The 21,622-nt window shown below is 40.2% G+C and overlaps 1 protein-coding gene across 6 annotated transcripts in view; it reads left to right on the forward strand.

The window, feature by feature from the left end:
• The window catches only part of Pld1 (phospholipase D1), a 197,817-nt gene that overhangs the window by 124,905 nt on the left and 51,290 nt on the right, over positions 1-21,622 (forward strand). For all 6 annotated transcript variants that reach the window (XM_074073779.1, XM_074073780.1, XM_074073781.1 and 3 more), the window contains 5 exons: positions 4,252-4,380; positions 5,074-5,192; positions 6,873-6,986; positions 18,379-18,489; positions 20,766-20,854. In XM_074073779.1, the coding sequence (XP_073929880.1) occupies positions 4,252-4,380; positions 5,074-5,192; positions 6,873-6,986; positions 18,379-18,489; positions 20,766-20,854 (562 nt within the window). The remainder of the gene's footprint in view (positions 1-4,251; positions 4,381-5,073; positions 5,193-6,872; positions 6,987-18,378; positions 18,490-20,765; positions 20,855-21,622) is intronic.

The raw sequence follows: 21,622 nt of genomic DNA on the forward strand, positions 1-21,622 counted from the left end.
ATATATTGGAGTTCCTTGCAGAAGGACAATTTAGGAGCATGGCTCTGTGTTTAAATAGTGTGATGATGTTAACTCAACCCTAAATGAAGCATGGGGTGACCCTCGGTTGAAAATGTGAGCGTGCACATTCCCTTGAGTTAGTGGCTCCTCCTCCTGAGAACGAGCAGGCCTCCTCTCTGCACTGCGCCTCCCCTGAGTGCAGAAGGCCATGTGGAGGCCAGCCTCCACACTCAGCTCCCTATAACAGGGAGAAATCGGTCTCCAGTACATGCAGGACCACTGCAGGGCTTTAAACAGAAAGCCTGCACTACATCAATTCATTTTGAGAATGCTTGGTGACCATGGTAGATTTCTGTAATATAGATTTTAATTCAGAGCTACTCAGCCATTGTCAAGAGTTGCTTTTCTTTCAGAATTATGTTGTAAGAGGGAGAATTTCAGGTTGACATTGCTTTGCTTGACACTATTTTAAAAGGGTTGAATTTTACTCCTCTTATACTCAGCAACTGTTTGATGATCTTTTCTTTATAAGCAATAGTAAATAAATAAGTGAGCAGGAAAGTCATTTTTGCAATTCAGGTTTGCAGTTTAGGTTTTTCAAATTCCAATATGCAAGCAGGAGATAATGAATAGTAAGTTAAGCCACCTCTAAACTCTTCTGAGGGATTCAGTGTATAGGATGTAAGACTTATCTTGTGCTGGCAAAAAACAGATTATCTAATAGTGAGCATGACTTAATATTTTAATATTAAATATTTAAAATTTTATCACATAGTACCACATTGTTTCACCAAGTGTCAATACCTTTCCTGCAGGTGAAGCCTTCTAGATGTAAGTCCATAACCCTTGTCCATAACTTGAAAATCCAAAAAATTTTAAAACCAGAAGATTTTTTAAAAACAAATACCTCATACAGGACCATTATTGAAACTGACCTTGAATATAGATACATACTCAGAAGATAAGAGACTACAAAGGCAGAAAACAGGCATTTCAGGCTGACCTTGCATCTTAAGGCACAGACATGGGAAATGCCAAAAGTATTTATTTCAACACCCCAGACCTATGTATGGAGCAAGGTAACACATAGAACACATAGAGATGTACATTCTCTTGGATGGAATCCTTGGGTCAGATGGGCTTCAGAAGCCAGAAGGTTCTGGATTTTAGAGAGACATCATACCCTCTACTGTGCTGCACTCCCAGGAGGATCCCTGGAATATGTGGAATGGAAGCAAACCATTTACATTCGTGCAACACCAAGAGGGATCCATAAAGATAGTGAATAATTTCTTGTCAGTTCAGGTGAGGTTATGCTAACAGGTGAACTTTGGAAAAATTGTATTTTCAAAGCTTTGGATTGTGGTTAAAGATTATTTTGTGTAGATTGGGAGGTGAGGTCTACCTAGACCAATTTCTGGTGGGCTCTGCAAGTCTGGCTGACATGGTGCCCTCCTGCACTAAATGTTAGAGCATCCTCATGGCAGGGTGTGTGTGTGTGTGTGTGTGTGTGTGTGTGTGTGAAGTAAGGGTGGGATTTTATGTTGCTTATGCAATAGACAAAGTGAGTCTGGCTGGGCTGTGCCAGTGGGCCCAAGATTCAAGAGAATGAGAAGCACTTTTTCTAAAACAAGAGTCAGCAACATTCCAACATGGTTGGGAAGGGCGTGGAGAAGACAGTGGGGAGGAGAGGAGCAAAGGCAATTGAGAGGTTGATTAACTGAGAAGAGGAAGCAGAAGCTTCCTGGGAGGACTCGATGTTATGGGGATGCTCAGGACTTTGTGGTGGGTGTGATTTTAAAGTTTTCAAGGTTAACCATGTCAAACAAGGTGCTGGAATTGACTATAGATCTGGTGCCCAAAAGAGAAGCCTGCCTACAGGTGCAATTAGGAGTGTTATAGGAAAAGATAAGAGAAACTTGGGGGAAATGTGGAAGTGAGCAGGAACCAGGAAAGAAGGTAAAGAGGGGAAAGCTGGAGAACTGGTAGAAGAATAGAGCCTTGGAGGCCAAGAGGGCCTGGTAAGTCCGCAGGGCAAGAGCAGGAAGATACCCTTGTCTTAAAGTTCAGCAGCCAAAATCTGAGCTGCTGACAGAGGAAAAATTAGCATGAGACACCCAAAGACAAGGCAGATGCAATTATGAAGTCATTTGGGAGCTAGATTCAGCCTAATGAAGGCCCTGGGCTCAGCGTCGCTGATGCCAGGGGAGCCCTGGGTCTGCTCACAGATGAGAACACTCAGATATTTGAAATAAAAGTTTAGGTCTTGGCTAGAAACAAACACCTGTTGGAATTATGAGCAGTTGAATTCAGCTAGAACCAAGAGAATTTTCTGAGACTTAGGAAGTTGCTTTTTTTTGTTTTCCTTATAACCAATTATTACATGAAAATTAAATTTTTAAACAAATGAGTGTCGACAACCATAGCTTAGTTTGTCAATTGTTGAAAACAAATTTTATGTATATGCATTTATATATGTACATGTATTTATTTTTAATTTGGAATTTGAACCATTGTATTTGCTCCCCTTTAATTTCTTTTTTTTACTCTCTCATTTGTTATTCCTTTTCTGTTAACAATGTGCCATCCTTGCTATTAAGCAGCAACAGGTGACAAACAGACCTGCCAGTGCTTTGGTCTCTCAGTCCAAAAGAAATCACAGCAGGAAAAGAAACCACAGGAGAAGTCAGTAGAAATGTACTGTTCACCTTAGTCTTGTTAGCTGTGGGCATTTAAGCCATTTTTCTTTTATAGACAATTTCAATACTTTTGGAAGGTTAATTATTCAGTTTGAGATATAATATCAGTTTGTGTGTGGTGATTGCACAATGTTGTGTTCTGCAGATATTTATTCATCGCCTCCTGGATGTCAGTTGCTACATCAGACAGTGGGTACAGTCCCCACTCTTGAGGAGTTTATTGCATCCTTATGCAATTGTGTCACAGAGTCAGAGGCCTTGGGGGTGCACTTCTCAATGGGACAAGAACAGTGCTAGTGACCACCTCTCCCTACAGAGATCTGGGAGATCTCTCTAGGACAGGCGACAGCTGATATGGCTTTTGAAGAATGCCTAGGAGATCAGGCCAAGGGGAGGGAAGAGCATTCCAGGCAAAAAGAATAATGTGCAAGCCAGATGTTGGCAAGGCACACTGGACCTGTTGAAGCACAGTAGAAAAAATGCGGCCTGGTGGGGCCTGGGGCTGGGTGGGGGGAAAGAGGACCAGAAAGATACATTGGCTTGGGTTTAGGAAGGAGCCTTGTGTGCTCACAAAACCCTTAGGACTTGAACCTCCTAAAGACAGTGGGTGATCCTAGAAGGCTTTTAAGCAACAAGTTTGCATCTTATAAAGACAGTTCTGGGACAGTGTGGTGGCGGTGGGGAGGGGGTGGCCACTGTAGACCTCTCACTAGCTTCTTCAAACAGTATCATTTATTCATGCAACAAGTACTTCTGCACCCCACATCTATTCATCAAGTGCCTCTTTTGCCCAAGCGCTGTTTGTGATTTGTAGTTCTGCTGGTCTTCCTGCTTTGTTGCCTCAGTGGTTGACATAACCCTTAAACTTACAAACTACTGAACTCAAGGCACTTGCCCTTATGTAAAATGGTCAGTAAAGTTCTTTGTGAAGCCTTGTGAACTGCTGCTTTTGTGCCTTGACTGTAAGCTTCTGTTTGTTGGGTTTTATGGATGCCAACTGTGATTTTAGAAATATAAAATGTTAGAGACCAAAACATCATAGCAGCCGTCTAGGTCAAATTCCTCCTTTTACACATAAGGGATTTATGACCCCAAAGGTGAAGGTCAGTGTCACATAACTAGTTAATGCCAGGGCTGGCACACGGACTGTCTGTGAACATGAGGTTTTTTGTCTTTGCCTCTGTGTCTTGTGCTTTTTGGCTCTTATCTGACTGTAGTGGTCTCTGGATGTCCCACCAAGGGAGTTCTTTCTTCCCATTTAGCCCTGTGACCACGTCTTCTGGAGATCTGGTGGCTGGCCAGCTGCCTGAGAATGTTAAATTTCATTGTCCACTGATGACCCTGGCTGTGGCCCCAAATGTGTACTAAAAAGAAACATGCTGGAGCTGTGAAACTTGTCAGCCCACAGCCTGTAATCAAGTGGACACAGGTCGCCCTAGTTACAAGTCTCAGGAATAGAAGCTAAGCCACGTGTAGGTGTTTAGTAAGTGAGAGGGGGCCTCCCTCTCTGCCCTGACCCAGGGTCTCTGAGTCCATCTTGCTGCATCCACAGACACCGGCTCCATCCGCAGCTTACAGACAGGTGTGGGGGAGCTGCATGGGGAGACCCGGTTCTGGCACGGAAAGGACTACTGCAATTTTGTCTTCAAAGACTGGGTTCAGCTGGACAAGCCTTTTGCTGGTGAGTATCGTGGGGCTGACTGCATGTTGAGTTTCGTCTTTTACTTTTGAGCATCTTAAAAAGTAGTGCGTGTGTGTTCTCAGTGCCTTTTGTGGGGTGGTTTTTGCTTTTTTTGGAAACTTCAGTAAAATTTTGGAAACATGATTTGGTCATTTATTTAAGGACTTTTCCTTGAAATTACAATAAAAAGGAATAGGAAGCTGACCTGTTTGAAACCTCCAGGTGTCCTAAAACATAGTTTGGACTAACAATCTGTAATTTTCTGAGAGAAGCTGCCTTTCTTGGATCATCTTCTTTTATGCTTATTCTCCCCACTTTCTAGCATTAGAATGGCGTCTTTTCTCATTGCATTGTGCTAAGAGGAGGTAAAGATGACACTACAGATGTGGCCTGCCAGAACAAAACAGAAAAATCTATCAACTACACAGCCTTAGACAATTTTTACCCACTCACATCCTGCCTTGTCTAGTGATTCATACTGGGTAAAATGGAGCCCTATTTGGGGACAGTGCATGGAGGACTATGTTCCTCCATGTGAGATCTCTGCCTCCCTTGATTATAAAGCTGATTTTCCAGCCAAGCCAAGAAATATGCTCATAGTTGGCACTAACTCATTTCCTTTTACATAGCACAGTGGAGTCTGTCCCTATCACAGAAGTTAGTGACAGATGGCTGCCTGGTGCACCTGGGCAGATTTCATTGACAGGTACTCCACTCCCCGGATGCCCTGGCATGATATTAGCTCTGTGGTCCACGGGAAGGCGGCTCGCGATGTTGCAAGACACTTCATCCAACGCTGGAACTTCACAAAGGTACTGGACATTGTTACCTTGACTCTGTCCACGTGATGAGGGGCAGAAACCCTGAGGGTTGGGAAGAAGGGGCCTCTGTGGCCACAGCTGTGACACAACTGCTGTTGGTTCTTCATCGTCAGAATGCCCAGTGTTTTAATGCCTACCAGCGTTAAAAAAGAAGAAGAAAAGCAAGCACCCCTGAACTTCCACAGCCCGGACAGTTCAGAGTGCAGAGGGACAGTTCAGAGCTGCGTCAGGGCCTATGGTTTTAATCCTTTCGACCTCTTGGGCTTACAGTATTGATTGAGCACTTACTGGGTTGGGATCAGTAGTTATGGGGAAGGCTACTGCAGGGCCTAGGACCCTTGGTTAGATAAGAGCTCGAACTATAAAGCCCCTCCCATCCTGGCATCGTGCTGCCCTTATACTAGGACCCAGTGCTGAGAGTTGGTTCTGAGCAAGGAGAGCAGCATGAGGTGCGCTTTTCTTTTCTCAGATGGTGACCTCTGTACTACACCATCACTGCTCAGAACTTACCCTCACATTCTTAAATTCAGTGCTTATCACCCAGTGTTGTTAGAACCCATGCTAGTTACTTGAAATAATGAGGCATTATTTCCCCATCACTTAGTTATATGAACAACTAAGAGTCTTACTTTATTACTCACATAAATGTAACATTTAGTGGATGCACTAGTGGAAATATTTTAAACAAAAATTTAGAGAATGTGGGATAAACAAAGTGATACTACTTTTAATTGTACTATCAAAGATAAAAAAGAAAGTTAAAATCTGCAATTGAACTTGGATTTTGTTGTTGTTGTTGTTGTTGTTGTGCTGAGGTTTGACACTTGCTAGGCAAGCACTCTGTCACTTAACCCACTCCACCAGCCCTTTTTGGTGTTGAGTATTTTCAAGATGGGGTCTCAGGAGCTATTTGCTCAGTGTTGGCTTCGAGCTGAGATCCTCCTGATTGCTGCCTCCTGAGTAGCTGGGGTTACAGGTGTGAGCAGCCGATGCCTGGCTAAATTGGATTTTTTTTATACTTCTATGCCCTAGTCCTGGGGAGAATAAATTGGTACAACACCAATCAGTTGTTTGTTTGTTTGTTTGTTTGTTTTTTAAGCATGTAGTCTCCAACCCACAAAAACTATTTCCAAGTATTTAAACTAGAGAAATAATCTAATATGGTAACTGATTTTGACATTGCTTCTAATAATTCAAATATAATTGGAAGCAGATAAAATATTCATTAATAGGAATTTCTTAAACAAATGAAGATTCTTCATACTGTTTGACTTGTTAGAAATAAAACTGCTCAAAATAAAATTTGCTCTTAAAAATGAAATAGTGCTGTCTTCCTATGGTGACAAAGCCACAGCAACATGGAATATTAGTTTTCAAAATAACAATTCCATTTTTGCAGTTATGTGCCAATATAACTATAAATTACATTTAATATTTCTTTAGAACTATGAAACAATGCTTGCTTATTGCAAAAGGTAAAAGAAGGAAATATGGAAGACAGAAAACAAAAATCAGTGATGCACAGCCTTTCACTTAGAAACGTCCATCGATAGACACTTTTACTTTTTCAAATGAACCTGAATTTGCTTTTGTAATTACAAAGCAGGGAAGAATGAACCTCTTGTTCATTTGAATTGTTTTTTAAATATGTTTTTCTTTCTTTGTTTAAAGATTATGAAACCAAAATACCGGTCCCTTTCTTATCCTTTTCTGCTTCCGAAGTCTCAAACCACAGCCCATGAGCTGAGGTACCAGGTGCCTGGGGCTGTCCGCGCCACTGTGCAGGTAAGCTCGGCTTTGCTTTCTGCCACGTGCTACGAGGTAGCCTTGCTGACACTGGACTAAGTGCACATTCTACTGGCTTCAGATTTTTCAAAAGGACACCTTTCCCAAAGCAAATCTGACTGGCTCTTTAAACTATAGTCTTATTTTTCATATTTGTGTATGTTATATGGGTTCAGTTCACAGTCTTTCTAAAATTCATTTTGGCAGATATGTCCTCAGAAGATGCCAGAGTCAAGGAATGACTGTTCCCATAATTCCTTGTAAAGTCACACTAGCAACAGGATACACAGTAAACCCGGGGTTGACTCTGCTTAAGCCCCAGGAGTGTGGTGAAACTTTGCACCTGGGAAGCTGGTTATTGTTTGATCTAATTTTAGTTCTTAATTAACTAAATGCTTTTTTTTCTTGTTGTTTGTTTAATCTCAGGGCCTCACGCTTGCTAGGCAGACGTTCTCCACTTGAGCTATGACCGTAGCCCCTTTTTGCTTTAATTTGTTTCTCAAATAGGCTCTCGACCGTTTTGCCCCTGCTGATCTCAATGCTCCTACTTCCACTTCCCATGTAGCTGGGATTACAGGCATGCACCACCACACCCAGCTCCCCAAATACCTTTCAGAGGTTCTTTTAATGGAATAGGAATTTGCTTAATAGAGTCACACAATTTTACCACACCCAGGCCAATCATTTCAAGTTTCAAGTAAGAAAATTCAGACTCAGTGTGGCACTGAGGTTTATCAGGCCACCCAGCTAGTTATTGACAGAGGCAGAGCTTGCAATCCTAAAATTGTTGAGTGTTAGCCAGTCTGCTTCCTCCAGGACAGCTCCCAAGTGTCTTGAGATAATGTAGGGTCAGAGTGAAGAGGAGCCACCTTTGCCAGTGCTTTGGTTCCAAGTCTTCCCTATCAGCATCAAAAGCACCACATAGGTGAAGATCCAGCAGTCTGTTACTCACCTTACCGACATGGCCTTAAATTGCTCAGACAAGGATTCTAGTGAATGTGATTTTATAAACGAAATGCCCAAATCCATTACTTTGCATTATGTACAAGTAGACATGTATGCATATAAGAAATAAAGGTATTTCAGGGCTGAAGGCATGGCTCAAGTGGTAGAGCGCCTGCCTCAAAAGCATGAAATCCTGAGTTCGAATCCCAGTACTGCAAAGAAAGAGAGAAAGAAAGAAAGACATTTCAGACCAGAAATAAAATGGCAAAACAATAACAAAAAAAAAGCCACTTGATAAAACTACCTCTAACATAGTTAGTAATCCCAGTCTAAGAAGACAGCTAATTTCAATTTGGAGGCACTGGCAGTTGTGCATTTACACTCGAGTTGCTGAAAATCTCATGAAACTGTTTAATTTTATTTTGTATGGAGGAGGAAAAATACTTACGCTAGAAGATGAACTAAGAACCTTGGTATTAAGAAAATAAGATGACTTAAGATTTGAACTTGCCCTTGCTCAGGGTGTTGGCCCAGCCCTCTGCTGCTGTCCTGGTAAGGCAGACCCATACTCTACGAGATGCCTCTTCATTTGCTCCTGCCTCAGTGGGTGTTGGCTTAGGGATGGGAGTGGCTCAGAGGACCTTTTCTGCTGAGCCCGTATGTTCGTCTCCACTAAGTTCATGTGCCCTGGACTCTGCATCTAGAAAGCAACTAATTTAAAGGAGCATTTACCAAGACACATTCATCCATTGATTCAGCCAACATAGGTTTATTAAGTGCCACCTGTTTACACAGTGAAGTCATCAAAGCATCCTTGAGTGTTGAGGAAATCCACACAAAAGGATTTCTCTGCCTCTGGATAGTTAATTGGCTGGGGAGAGGAAACCATGTTGTCACTTAGTGGTGCAAGGTGTAGGTTCTGAAAGTATGGACTTGCATGCTATGAGAGTTTGCTGAACAGGAGGGAAGAGCTGGGTCTCTTCTCTAAGGAATAAGACCACCTGCTCAGGACACAGGAGGACCACAGTTGAAAATCCTTTGCTCTTGGAGAGCAATAATGAAGATAGACAGAAGAGGTCAGATAAGGTGGCGGGAATGCTAGCCTGGTGAATTTCAACCTGGCCCTGGAAGAAACCTGATACATAAACGTTTTATAACAATTAACCTAAGAGAGTTTCCTAAACTGAATTTTGCCTGTGAAATATAGAGCTCCTAAATATTCCATAGAAAAGGTTTCCAGGGACAATAAGTTTTGGCAGATTTACTTAATATAGGATGGTTTAGTGCCTTTGTTAAGCTAGTGTGTTACAAACCACTAAGTGGGAATGTGTGGGAGTGTTCCCCAAGTTTATTTGAGAGGACCTCTCATTTTATTTATACTCATCTGTTTCTCTCTGAACAAACACTCTGGTACCTGAAGTTTGTACATAGGAAGAGTTTATTAGACTAGTCAGAGGATGAAATCAAGCAACAAGGAGAGAGGCTGTTTAAGTAACACTGCAGGGCCAAAGTATAAATGGAAGGAAGGGAAAAATAGGAAATATTTTTTGAGGAAAGAGATAAAGGGACATGGTGACTAGAAACTGACTGAAAACTAGGGGCAGAGGAAAAGTTAATTAGCTCAATGTCATTGGTGGAGCCTCAGAGATAAATAGGACACAAATGTCACTGAGGACCTCAGGGAGCTGAGCAGTCTGCTCTGGGTGATACAAATTTTGCAGTGTGATAGTGGGTATAATAAAGAATCTAAAAGTGTTGCTAGGCAGCACTTCTGGAAACATAGGAAAATTGTCCAGCTGAATAAAATAAAATAAATTCTCAAACTATCAGATCAGAAAAGCACAATGGAGCGTGGTATGAAGATTCTAATAGATAGCATGATGGGTGCTGTGGCTCACGCTTTTAATCCTAACTACTTGGGAGGTTGAGATGAGGAGGATGGTGATTCAAGGCCAGCTTGGGCAAATAGTCCGTGAGACCCCCATATCCAAAATAAGCAGAGCAAAATGAACTGACGCTATGGCTTTGCAAGCTCAAACCTCAGTCCCACCACACACAACAAAAGATTCTAGAACAGCATGTGACCTCAGTCAGTCATCTCCCTTCCCTAAGCCTCCGTTTTCTCATCTTAAAGTTTTATGGCTGGTGTGACTCATAGCTGAGCTCCTGTCAGATATTTAAGTGGAATCTTTTAATTGAACATCTTTAATAAGGAGGAATCATTATAGTTGTATCAATTACCCTTTATTCACTCCTCTTGATATACTTACGATTCCTCATAAGATAAAACTTAAATAAATGTCCACCACAGATACACCTCTTAATCTTAAAATATTAGAAGCCACTGTGCAGAATTTGTACCTTGATAATTAAAGTTGTTTCTATGGATCTTTGAGAGAAAATGAAAATATCTAGGCAGATTAAAACGTCATAGATGCATTTAGTACATGGTACTGAAAAAGAAGGTTAAAATTGTGAGGAAGAGTAAATTACAAAACGAACTCGTTAGTGAGCGCTGTACTTCCAAGATTATAGGATTATAATTGCTTTTATCCTCTTGGTCCTCAAAACCTGATATTTCTATAATTAACTTTTGTCATCTCAGTCCCCAAAGTACAGTCTACCTCCAGTCTGAAGGAAGTGAAGGCCACGAGGTAGGGAATGAGCTGGCTACTTTCAGGATCCCACATCAGTTGCCAGCTTTGGGCCTTAGTGTAGGGTTTGGCCCCTTCTCCTACCCAGGCCTCTCTCAAGATTTAGGCTTAATTTTGTATTTATAATTTTTTACAAATTATTATTTTTTAAACTACAAGTCTTTTTTCGTTTATTTGTTTTTTGCAGTTGTGAGGTTTGAATTCAGGACTTCACGATTGTTTGCTAGGCAGGCTACCATTGGGCCACACTGCCAGTCCAGCAAATTATTATTTTTTTAAAGAGCCCTTCCCTCTAATTTTTCAAGTGTTAAACCTAGCAAAATCTGGAACTTTACTGGCTTTCAGTAGGTGTTTTTAGAAATGGCTGAAATAAATAGTTGTGAAAGCAGTTGACACAATCAGGAAGTGCATCTGTTTTGAAGACAAGAAAGTCAGAAACTTAGGAAAAAACAAAACAAAGCAAAGCAGGGTATTAACCCTGTTTTGTTTCTCCTTCATTGTCAATTCTGACTATAATATTTAATTTTCCTTACATTGCTCGCTGGCTCTAAGCACTTACACTGTTCCAGCCATTATTTTTTTAAGTCATGAATATAAATAGTGCTTAGAGGGTGAGAACAGTAATATAGACCAATCTCCAGTTTTCCAAAGAATCCAGAAAGGCACAAGGAGATAGATGGCTGGCCTCTCACTCTCTTAGCTACCATATAACAATGGCCAAATGACTGTTATATACTCCATTGACAAATTTAATAAATTATTAAATAATAAATTATTAATAATGTTTAATGTAAATATAATATATAATATATAATGTATATATGCAATATAATGTAATATATAAACACAATAAATAATTATTAAAATTATTAAATAATAATTATTAAAAATAAATTATTTAGTAATTATTAGATTCATTGATTTCTAGCATAGTTTCTTTCATAATATAATTTACAGGTCATAAGCTTACTTAATCATAAAGAATCAATATGATGTGACAATTAAGAGATAGATTCTAGAGTCAGGCTGTATTAAAATCCAAGCTCTGCTGCCTACTGGTTTTGTTTACTTTGGAGGACTGGCCTCCCTTCTCTGTTTCTGTTCTCTCCATCTGCAAATCAGGGTTAATCATAGTGCGTGCCCCATGGGTGATCAAGGGTAAGAAAAGCATGCCAAGCACCGAGAAGAACGCACTGGTCTGTGCTCTGTAAGGATCGGCACTTACACACTCTCCCTTGCCTTTCGAAAGTTCGCAGCAAAGACATTGACATATCTCTGGAGGGAGTCACTAGACTGGCTCTAGATAAAAATCTTTATACCACATGCTTATTGCCATGGAGGAGAAGGGCATTTGACATGACATAATAAATAATAAACAACTTATATCACTCTTTCATCTGCAGAAGAGAACCCAGTTATTTAAATTTTTAATATCAAATCATTGCGCACATCCTTCTATAGAGGTAACACCGAAGCCAGGGATAGGGGAGCTACATCAGGTAGCATGGCGGCCTGTACCACCAACAGGAATTGCTGCATCTGAAAAAGTCACCCAGATCTGAGAGTGACTTCTGCAGCCTTCACAACCACTTTTAAAATATTCTTGCATTTTCCCCTTCAGTGCTAGACATTCTCAGAAACCTGCCAAGACCACACAGGGAAGGCAGCAAGAAGTGGCATGGGTATGGGAGGAGGAGGGAGAGGTGACTCTGAGGGTCTGAATGCTCTCATTGCCACTTAGGACATGTTACTAAAAGAAGATTTCTCAGGGTCTTTAAGGTGAAAGCAAATGCATGTCAGCATCAACATGATTCAAAACTTGGGAGCACCCTTTTTATTAAATTGGGCACACTGGGGGAATCCCTACCCAAGGGAGAGAAATAACTCCACTGGAGTCATGTCTTCAATCCTGATGGTATGAAAGGAAGGAAGGAGGGAGAAAGGAGGAAAAGAATAAAAGAGGAAAAGAAAATTGTAGACAAGTAACTGACATCCAAATTAGGCTACTGGAAAAAGCTGTTCTCACACTTAAGATAAATGTCCAAATGACTCTCCCTCCAAAGTATCTGCCAAAGGCCAGCAAATGTTTTGTGTTGCAGATTGATGGGAGAGGGTAAGGCAGGTAAAGGAACTTACTTATCATGGAAGCGATTTTCTACTTATGGACCAGGTCTTCATGGAGTAACACATATGTGAATGGGTCTTGGCTGGCAGAAGCAATACAGAACAGGAAGCCTTACTCCATGACCAGCCCTGTGCTAAACTTTCATATATTACCTCACTCACGTTCATCAGCATATGAGCTGCACTCCTGTGCAGTTTATATTTTCACAGATGAGGAAACCAAACTGCTGAGAGATTAAAATAAGAGTGAGAGTATTCTGGAAATGACTCGATTCTAAGCAGTCTGGCATCTGCACCTGAGTTTATAACTGGTGATGGCAGAGACTGTTTCTGGGAAGACCCAGGGTAATTGTAACCACTTAGGTTGCAGCAAAACAAAAGTCTATACTGTCTTTGCCTTGGCATCATCTGTGGTTGCCCATCTCCTTGTATTGCTTTCTGACTCCCGAGAGCCCCCAGCTAGACATTTGTTCCTATGACTTCACTCCCCTTAAGTCTGTCTCATTATTCAAAAACTATCTTTTCAGCTTTAGCTAAATGCTAAGGAATTGTGAATGAACTAGGAGCTTAGTTCATAATAATAATGTAAAATTTCCTTCTCTTTCTCTCCTTCAGCCTAAAGGTTAACAACTTCCTTTTGTTTAGGCAGAAGGATCATCCTAAGTGAATAATTGTACACCATAATATGACACTCAATTAAAGAAGAGTAGTTGGGGGTTGAAGGCATGGCTCAAGTGGTAGAATAACTGTGTAAAAAGTGTGAAGCCCTGGGTTCAAACCCAGTACCACAAAGAAAAGAAAAGTGGTTGTTAACAGAAAGTGCTTGATAGGCCAACTTGTTGATCTTCCTTGCCTGCTGTTGTCTCAGTACAGACTGGAAAAGTGAAACCCAACAAAAGCACTTCCTTCTTTGCCCAAACACCACCACCTGGGGCTTCTATACTGATGCCAGCTTCTGCTTGAGGGACATGTAAAAAATGCTTTTGTCCTAAACAGTCTTTGCTCCATGATTCACTTGGAAGCTTAGGGAAACAAAAAGGAATTAAGTTAGCCAGTTGTGGTTGCACATACCAGAGGGCCAAGAGTGGGTAGGCTAAGGCCTTGAGTTCTAAGCCAGCCTGGGCTACAGCGTGAGACCCTGTCTCAAAAACAAACAGGGAAGAAATTAAGATAAGCATAGAGTTTATAGGGGCAAAAGCATCCTAGTGACAAAACAAAAGAAGAAACCTGTGACAAATACTAAGAAAGTTCTGAAAGTTTTCTTTTAAGAAGAGATTTCTGGGGTTGATGGAGTGGCTCAAGAGATAGAAAGCCTGCCTAGCAAGCTCAAGGCCCCAGATTCAAACTCCAGTCCTGCCAAGAAGAAAAGAGAGAGAGAGAAAGAGAAAGATCTCTGTTATTTAGGCCATATATTTGACGTAAGCCCATTGTATGTAAGGGGATTAGGGCTTGTGGGTAGAGAGAAAGGCTATATTTTAAGTTAAAACATAGGACACAGTACAAAGGAAAATAACTGGTCCTAGTAACAATTTTGAGGCCACACTACAAAATCAGAAATATGCCATTTCCATATATTTTAAAATTGTGTGTTCTAAATGAGGTTTGAAAAGTATGGGCTACATTTGATTTCTGGTACACTTGGGACAATAAGATAGGCCACATTTCTGCTTGTCGGGGGAGGCATCTAAGGTTTATCTCAATTGCACTGGTTTAAAATAGAAATGCAAGACAAGTCAATCAGGTCAGTGAGAAAAAAAAACAGTAAACCTTAATTAGTAGCAAAAGAAAGTCAACAAAATGGATGTGACTTATTTGACTATTGATAAAACTTTCTAGGCCATCAGTCATTTAATGCAGTTAAGGTGATTTCCATGTTAACTCCAGGGTCTCATGATTCAAGGGTGCAGGCACAACAAAAAGGAAATTGATTATTTTCAATTTATCGTGCGGGGATAGGCAAATTTTAACTTAGAATAGTAAATGAATAATAATCCCATGTGATTTTGTTTTCCTGTGTTCCTTAAAAGACATCCTTCAAGTTTGACCAAAAATGATGACTTTTTTCAGTTAAGTGAGTTTTCACCATGAGTAAAGGGCATGGGTTTGCACTAAGACAACTGGGTAGAGAACGCCGAGGCCCGCAGGGAAGAGGTACCGTCTATCACTACACGCTGCATACCGTCCACTTTTGCTTGTGCACTGCCATAGGTTGGTACAGGGAATGGTGTTACTTATTTTTAGACATTTAAATGTCATTAGAAAGGGAAATGGTTACCCTGGCCATGGCAAGGGTAGGTGACAAGTAGGAATGGCAAGTAGGTGACCTCCATGCTCCATGACAGCTGTGGGGAATCAGCCTCAAGTTCTTCCCCACTATGCCCTGCTCAGGAATCCTCTCTCCAACAAAGCTGTCCAGGAAACTGATCTAAATTGATGAGAGACCTGAGACTTGACACCTAACCCCACATTCTTATTCATGACCTTCTGTGAGTGAGTTTATTGAGTCTTTGAATCAGAGCAAATTTCGAGAGTGAGAAAGGAAAGAAAGTGTAAGGTTTCTGGGTTTGAGGGGAAGACTAAGATGTCACCACCAAGGGTGGTGTGTGCCTTTGCCTGTAACTTTACAGAGACAGACTAGCACAGGTAGAATATCTACCGCTCAGTGCCACATAGCATTATTAGCACCATGTGTTTGTTGTGCCATTCTTTCTTCACAGCAGCTTTGGGAGAGAAAATGGAGGTGGGGCAGAGAGAAAGAGACAGATCTCTCAATTGTACAGCGTAGAAATGGAGCTTCCGTGACACTGAAATGATGTGTTGGCTGAAAGAGCTGGTTAGTGTAGTGCAAAGTTGTAACACACATCTCAAAGACCTGCTGTCCCGTATATCCTGCAGTTGTATCTGTTGTTGACAGAGGTGTACAGAATTAGATCAGGATGTGCACCATAGGACTCTTCTCAAGGTAGCCTATGTTTTCAGGTTGATGCTTCTTAGCTAGCAACAGGATTCAACATTAATTTGAATGGACTAAAAATGGAAACTTCTATTTGTTCAACCTTTGTTATTTCTACCTGATGATCAATAATGCAGTTCCTGAGAAATGATGTAAAAATCAAGATATTTTTTGCAGACTTGATCTTTTTTACTGATGTTTTCCTTGAGTTTTCTGCTCTGATATTTGCCTATTTCTGTTCATGACTAAATTTTCCAATTCATTGCAAATGTTTATCTGATAAAATTAAATAAAGTGGTCTGAGGGGAGATATTTCATAGTAAATACCTCATACAGGATAAAGACATCATAATTGAGATGGGTTAGTCAATGATTTTTTGCACGTATCAATTTTGAATCTTACTAGGCTTACACATACAATTTTAAAAACTATCAATTAGAGCATTAATGTCACCCAACTTTATATATGTGTGTGTGTGTGTGTGTGTGTATGTATGTGTGTGTACAATAGACAAGAAACTGATTTTGTATTAGATTTATTTTAAATCAGAAATTGCAAATCTGTTTTTATAGTGATTCTTCTGTATATCTTGCTGTGGTTTAAGATAAGCCATAAGCATTTATTGAGCACTTACTATATGCCAACATCATACTGCAATACTAGTTAGAATGCTGAAAAGAATGGCCTCCATGTCCTCCAGCCTACCCTGCTATGCATGCCACAGTGTGCACTACAGCGTCTCTGTCATGATCTGTTGCAGCTCAAATGCATCCTCTCATGTAGTTCATAATAATAACTCTTGCCTTCTCTTATATGCAGTAGATCCAAATACAAACATAGGCATTATCATATATGTATGTGTATATATGTAATCACACACAAATACATCTATATGTACACATTATACAGAACATGTACCCAACAGTGAGACTGTTAGAAGAGACTAGGGTAGGAGAGAAAGAAGAAGAGAATGACAGTGAATAATATTGAAATACATTGCATCATTATAGGAACAAGGCACAAGGAAATGCACTGAAAGCTGTTGAATAATGGAGGGTGGGGGAAAGGGTAAGGAAGAGTAACAGAGAGAGTCAGAATGATTAAAACACAACATACTTACAGATGAAATACAAGGCAAAACCCTCTGAACATTGAACAGACACTAAAACAAGGAAGGGCAGGAACATAAAACAAGTCCTGTTAACGGGGGTAAATGAAGAGGGTAAAGGAGGGTGAATATGGTTGATGTATTTTCTGTACACGTATGAGTGGAATATTGAAGCCTGTTGAAGTCACTGTAAGAAAGGGGAGGGGAAGAAGGAAAACAATGGAGGGATGAACATAACTGGGGGATGTTGTATGCATATATCAAAATGTCACAACAAACCCCAGTACAATAATGTAAAAAAAAAACCCACTCTCTTATTAGATGCCACTCTCTTACTACCCAGCTCACAATAATTCATTTACCTCTCCTCAACCCTGGAAAATTCATACTCAGTTTTGCAGAACAGAAACGTGAGTCAAAGGTTAAGAAATGTGACCAAGAAAAAGTCTAAGTGACTGAGGTGAGCTTTGAACCTAGGTAGTTCTGCTCTGTATCAGACACTGAAGTATCTGAGTAGACTACTTTGCAATCCAGGAGGGAGTACGTTAGTGGTGGAATAGAAGGATGCAGTATGAGTGGTAAGAAATGTGAGAATCTGATAAATCCTCCAAAGAACAAATAGAACTCGGTATTTAGATATGGACTCTGAGAAGAGGCAGAAGAACCCACAAAGGTCACTAGCATTAAAGACTGATAAATGATGGCATGCCCCTGGTGGTTGGAATATTTGAGACGGGGAAACAGCTGTAAGCCCAGCTTTGATCTATTTAACCTGAGGTGATGAGGTGAACTCCCCTTTGATTGTATGACACACCCAGATGTGCTGAAATGGCATGGCAGCAAGTTTAGGATGTGGCAGGAGGAGAGGCAAATTCAGGTGCTGGTGCCTGTGTTAGTACCCCCAGGACACCATGCAAGTTGCTTCACGTCTCTGAACCTCAGTTTTCTTACCTGCAGTTTGATTCCCATCATAATCACCATGAGAAAATATAGAAATAATGATATGCCAAAGATTAAGGGCTACTTAAAGACAGAATCCTGGTTATGTTCCTACACGACCCATCTTTTAGAATGTATTCATCTAATTAATGTTTATTTGAGGGAAAAGGAATTATTAATTATCACATTATTAAGTCAGAGCTGGGACAACCACACCATATGCTTCAAGCCAGGACACTTCTGAGAAAGTGGATGCTCTTAGTAAATACATTGGACCAACAGGCATTGTGCTGTGGTTATGGGACTGTCACAGGAAAAGATATTGATGGTTATGTAACTTGCAGCCACCAGCAGAGGAACTTTTGGAATACTCCCTATAGAAACCATGCCTAATGTTTCCCAGTTTGAAATGAAAATAATCCTGGGTGGAAGCAGATATATTTGTGATATTCTTTCCAGCTAGTATCCTTCCTTATGGCCTGTGTCCACCAGTCTTTTACCCTCCATCTTTCTCAGCAGCATTCCCTACCCTCTCTCTTGCCTACATGTGACTCAAGTCACTGTAACCACACAGTTGTTTAGAAGAAAAAGTAATGACTTCATCACATAATCCATCTGGTTCATCTTCGTTGTCTCATGTTTGCTCATTGCTGATTGCTGTCTTGTAGTTGCTCCGCTCTGCTGCTGATTGGTCTGCTGGTATAAAGTACCATGAAGAGTCCATCCACTCTGCTTACATCCATGTGATAGAGAACAGCAAGCACTACATCTATATTGAAGTAAGTCCTCATGGAAATTAGTGTGGAGACCTGCCTCCCCATAAATATCACACAGAGACTGCATGGTCAGTCCCCAGTTCAGGATTTTCATACGAATAAATGTGTGCTGAGGTATGAAGAGTGCTGGAGAAATGCTGATTCTTAGCACCTGAAGTTTGACCTCTGCAGTGTACCTGAAATTCACCCTGCATTGTCATTCACTCAAGACCCTAGTGGGAGTCTCCTCAATCGTTGCTATTAAAATGCATCAACTTACTTTGATGTTATTTGCCAGAACATCCCAACATGGTTGGGCCTTGGTTGGAGGCTGTTAGCCTGGGGCACATATTAAAATAGAGACCATGGGAAGTGGAAGGAGGGAGAGTACAGGGAAGAACACAGAAGATGTGAGAATATTAAGGCAGGAACTACCTTTCTACAATCCTGTGTGAACTACCATTTATTATAAAGCTTTTCAGATTCCCAGACTTTGTTCAGAGTACATGAGAAAATCTGAGAATATTGAATTTAGTTGGGGAATTTTAATTGCACTTCAAAATGGATGTAAAAATAATCCAGAGCACATGAAAAACCCTGAGAAAAAAAATGGATAATCATGATAATGGGAAAAATAAACCAGAACCCCTCTCTTTTTTTATTCTAGCCTTTTCTTTCCCATTGAATAAAAACAGTGTCTAGCTGGATTAGCTGGGGAAAAGTATTCTAGCCCTATTTTCCTTCCCTTGAGTCCCGACTCTGTCTCCATCCATGCAGTGACAATTGATTAAAGGCAAACAGCAAGAAATTGCAGCTTTATTTATTTCTCAGGCCTGGAGAAAGAAGGCTAATTACAAATCTTAGCAGGCTAGATGCAATGTGGTAAACTGGATTGGATTATGCAATAGATAAAAGGCATTAGTGGAAACATTAATGAACTTTGAATAAAGTCAGGAATTTAGTAACACTGTTAGTACTATTAACTTTGACAATTATACTTAGATGTGTAAGTTGTTAAGACTGGCTCATTCCTTACCCAAAATCGTTTTGCTTCATCTCTGTTTATTGGCATTAGTAACAGCTTTTATTTTTCACACTAGCATAGCATTAAATGAGGTTGGTCATGCCATATAGCTACATATGGCCGTGGACATATTCCTGGGTGACACTCATCTAGCTATGGTAAGTAATCAGCAGTCACCCTACTCTTCCAAAAAGAGAAGAAAAGGACAGGATCGGACATATGGCCAGTGTGCATTGACAGCTGCTGGGGAGTGCTAAGCTGCTTTGCAATATGAATTCAGAAAAAACAAAGCATGGTTTGGTTGCCACTGAGATTTCAATTGTTTGATACCATAAGGGGAGCCACATTCTAGAATGAGCTTCTGCACCAGGTCTTCCTGGAAGTCTGTCTTCTGCGGGCGTATTGCAGATTTGTGAACTTAAGTATAAAAACACATGTGGTCATAAAAATGATATTGCTGCAAAAGAATGATAATTCTAATTTGAGTTACTGCTTATATGTCTTAGTATCTTGAGATGATTAGCTAACGACCTTTGAAATTATAGCTGTATTATAACAATCTCTAGTATTCATAATATTTATGTCTCATTTTTAACATTCTTTCATACAGAAACAAAATCTTGTACACCATATTACAATATAGCAGTTTTCTAGTAACAGTTTTAAAAATACATGAAAAGCAGAAAAGAAGAAATAAAAACATCTTCTCTTAGGTATATACAACATACTTACAAAAAAGATTCAATTGTACTTAAGCAGAAATTCCCAGATAATCAGAGACTGAAAGGAGACATGGTGAAAGCAGATTGTAGGAAATATTGGAAAAAGGCTGGAGAAAATTTCACCAGGCTTCTGCCACATTCCTGTCAAAGAGTACACTTAGCATGAGATATGATGTTTGCCAATATAGAATTTTTAATCATAAGCATTTACATAATATGTGGATCAGAAAACAGCTAATTTTGGAATGAACTTAGTGTTCTAAGAACATAATTTAGAAGTTTGAGTGGTGAGATAACAGTGTAGGCTTCCACATGTCCAGGCTGCTATGCGTGACAGCAATCTGGACATGCAGGGGACCTGGAGTCAGCTGAGCCTTTATTTTTTTCTGTGTTGTTTACTTTCCTGTGGGATTTGGTAGTCAGATCATGTCTGCTGGGTGAAACATTTTTTGAAAATACCAGTGTACTTTTTGTTAGTTCCACATTTTCCTTATACAGCCTATACAGTACTGAGAAAAGAAAGCTTTACATGACTGTCCTGTTTTTTCTCGTAGAACCAATTTTTCATAAGCTGTGCTGATGACAAAGTCGTGTTCAACAAGGTGGGCGATGCCATTGCCCAGAGGATCCTGAAGGCTCACAGGTAATTTGCAGCTTGTGAGTAAGGTTCTGTGTGACATAGTCACTGCACTTATTCTTGTGTTTACTACTAAAATGACAATGGGAAGTCCACTTTTAAAGTACTGTCCTTTCCTAGCAGGCTTGAATGATGGCGCATCCAGTTTTAGGTTATGGAGTCCTTTAATCTAAGTCAATTGCTAAGAATTTTTCCAGTCCATTTTGGTGGGAATCTGAATTCTTTCCAGGACATAATCAGTTTTTTCTGGCCAGTCTCTTTCCCATGCATGAGGTTTGTGGTTTGATTTATTTAATGGCAGACAGTGAATTATGTTCATGTATAAACAAAGCAAAATAGACATAAAATTTTGTTCTGGTTATATTTAAATTCTTGCTTTTGTCTGTCATTTTTTCAGCTCCTGGGATGATTTTTTAAATAGCACTTTTTATTGAGATAGACTCCACATGTTATACAATCTACCCACTTAAACTTTATACTTCAATTATTTTTGATGAATTTACAGTCTTGTGCAACCACCACCTAACCCATTTTCATCACCCCAGAAAGAAACCCCCAAACCCATTAGCAGTCATTACCCATCCGCTCCTTCCTGGAGCCCTCAGCAACCATTAATCTACTTTGTTTTTTCTATAGATTTTGGTCTGGACCTTTCATATGACTGACAACTTTCACTTAGCTCAGTATTTTCAAGGTTCATCGATGTTGTAGCATATGTCAGTATTTCATTTCTTTTATCTTGTCAGCTAATACTCCATTCTGTGGATACACCAC

This window comes from Castor canadensis, chromosome 5, assembly GCF_047511655.1.
Source record: "Castor canadensis chromosome 5, mCasCan1.hap1v2, whole genome shotgun sequence".
NCBI classification, from domain to species: domain Eukaryota; kingdom Metazoa; phylum Chordata; class Mammalia; order Rodentia; family Castoridae; genus Castor; species Castor canadensis.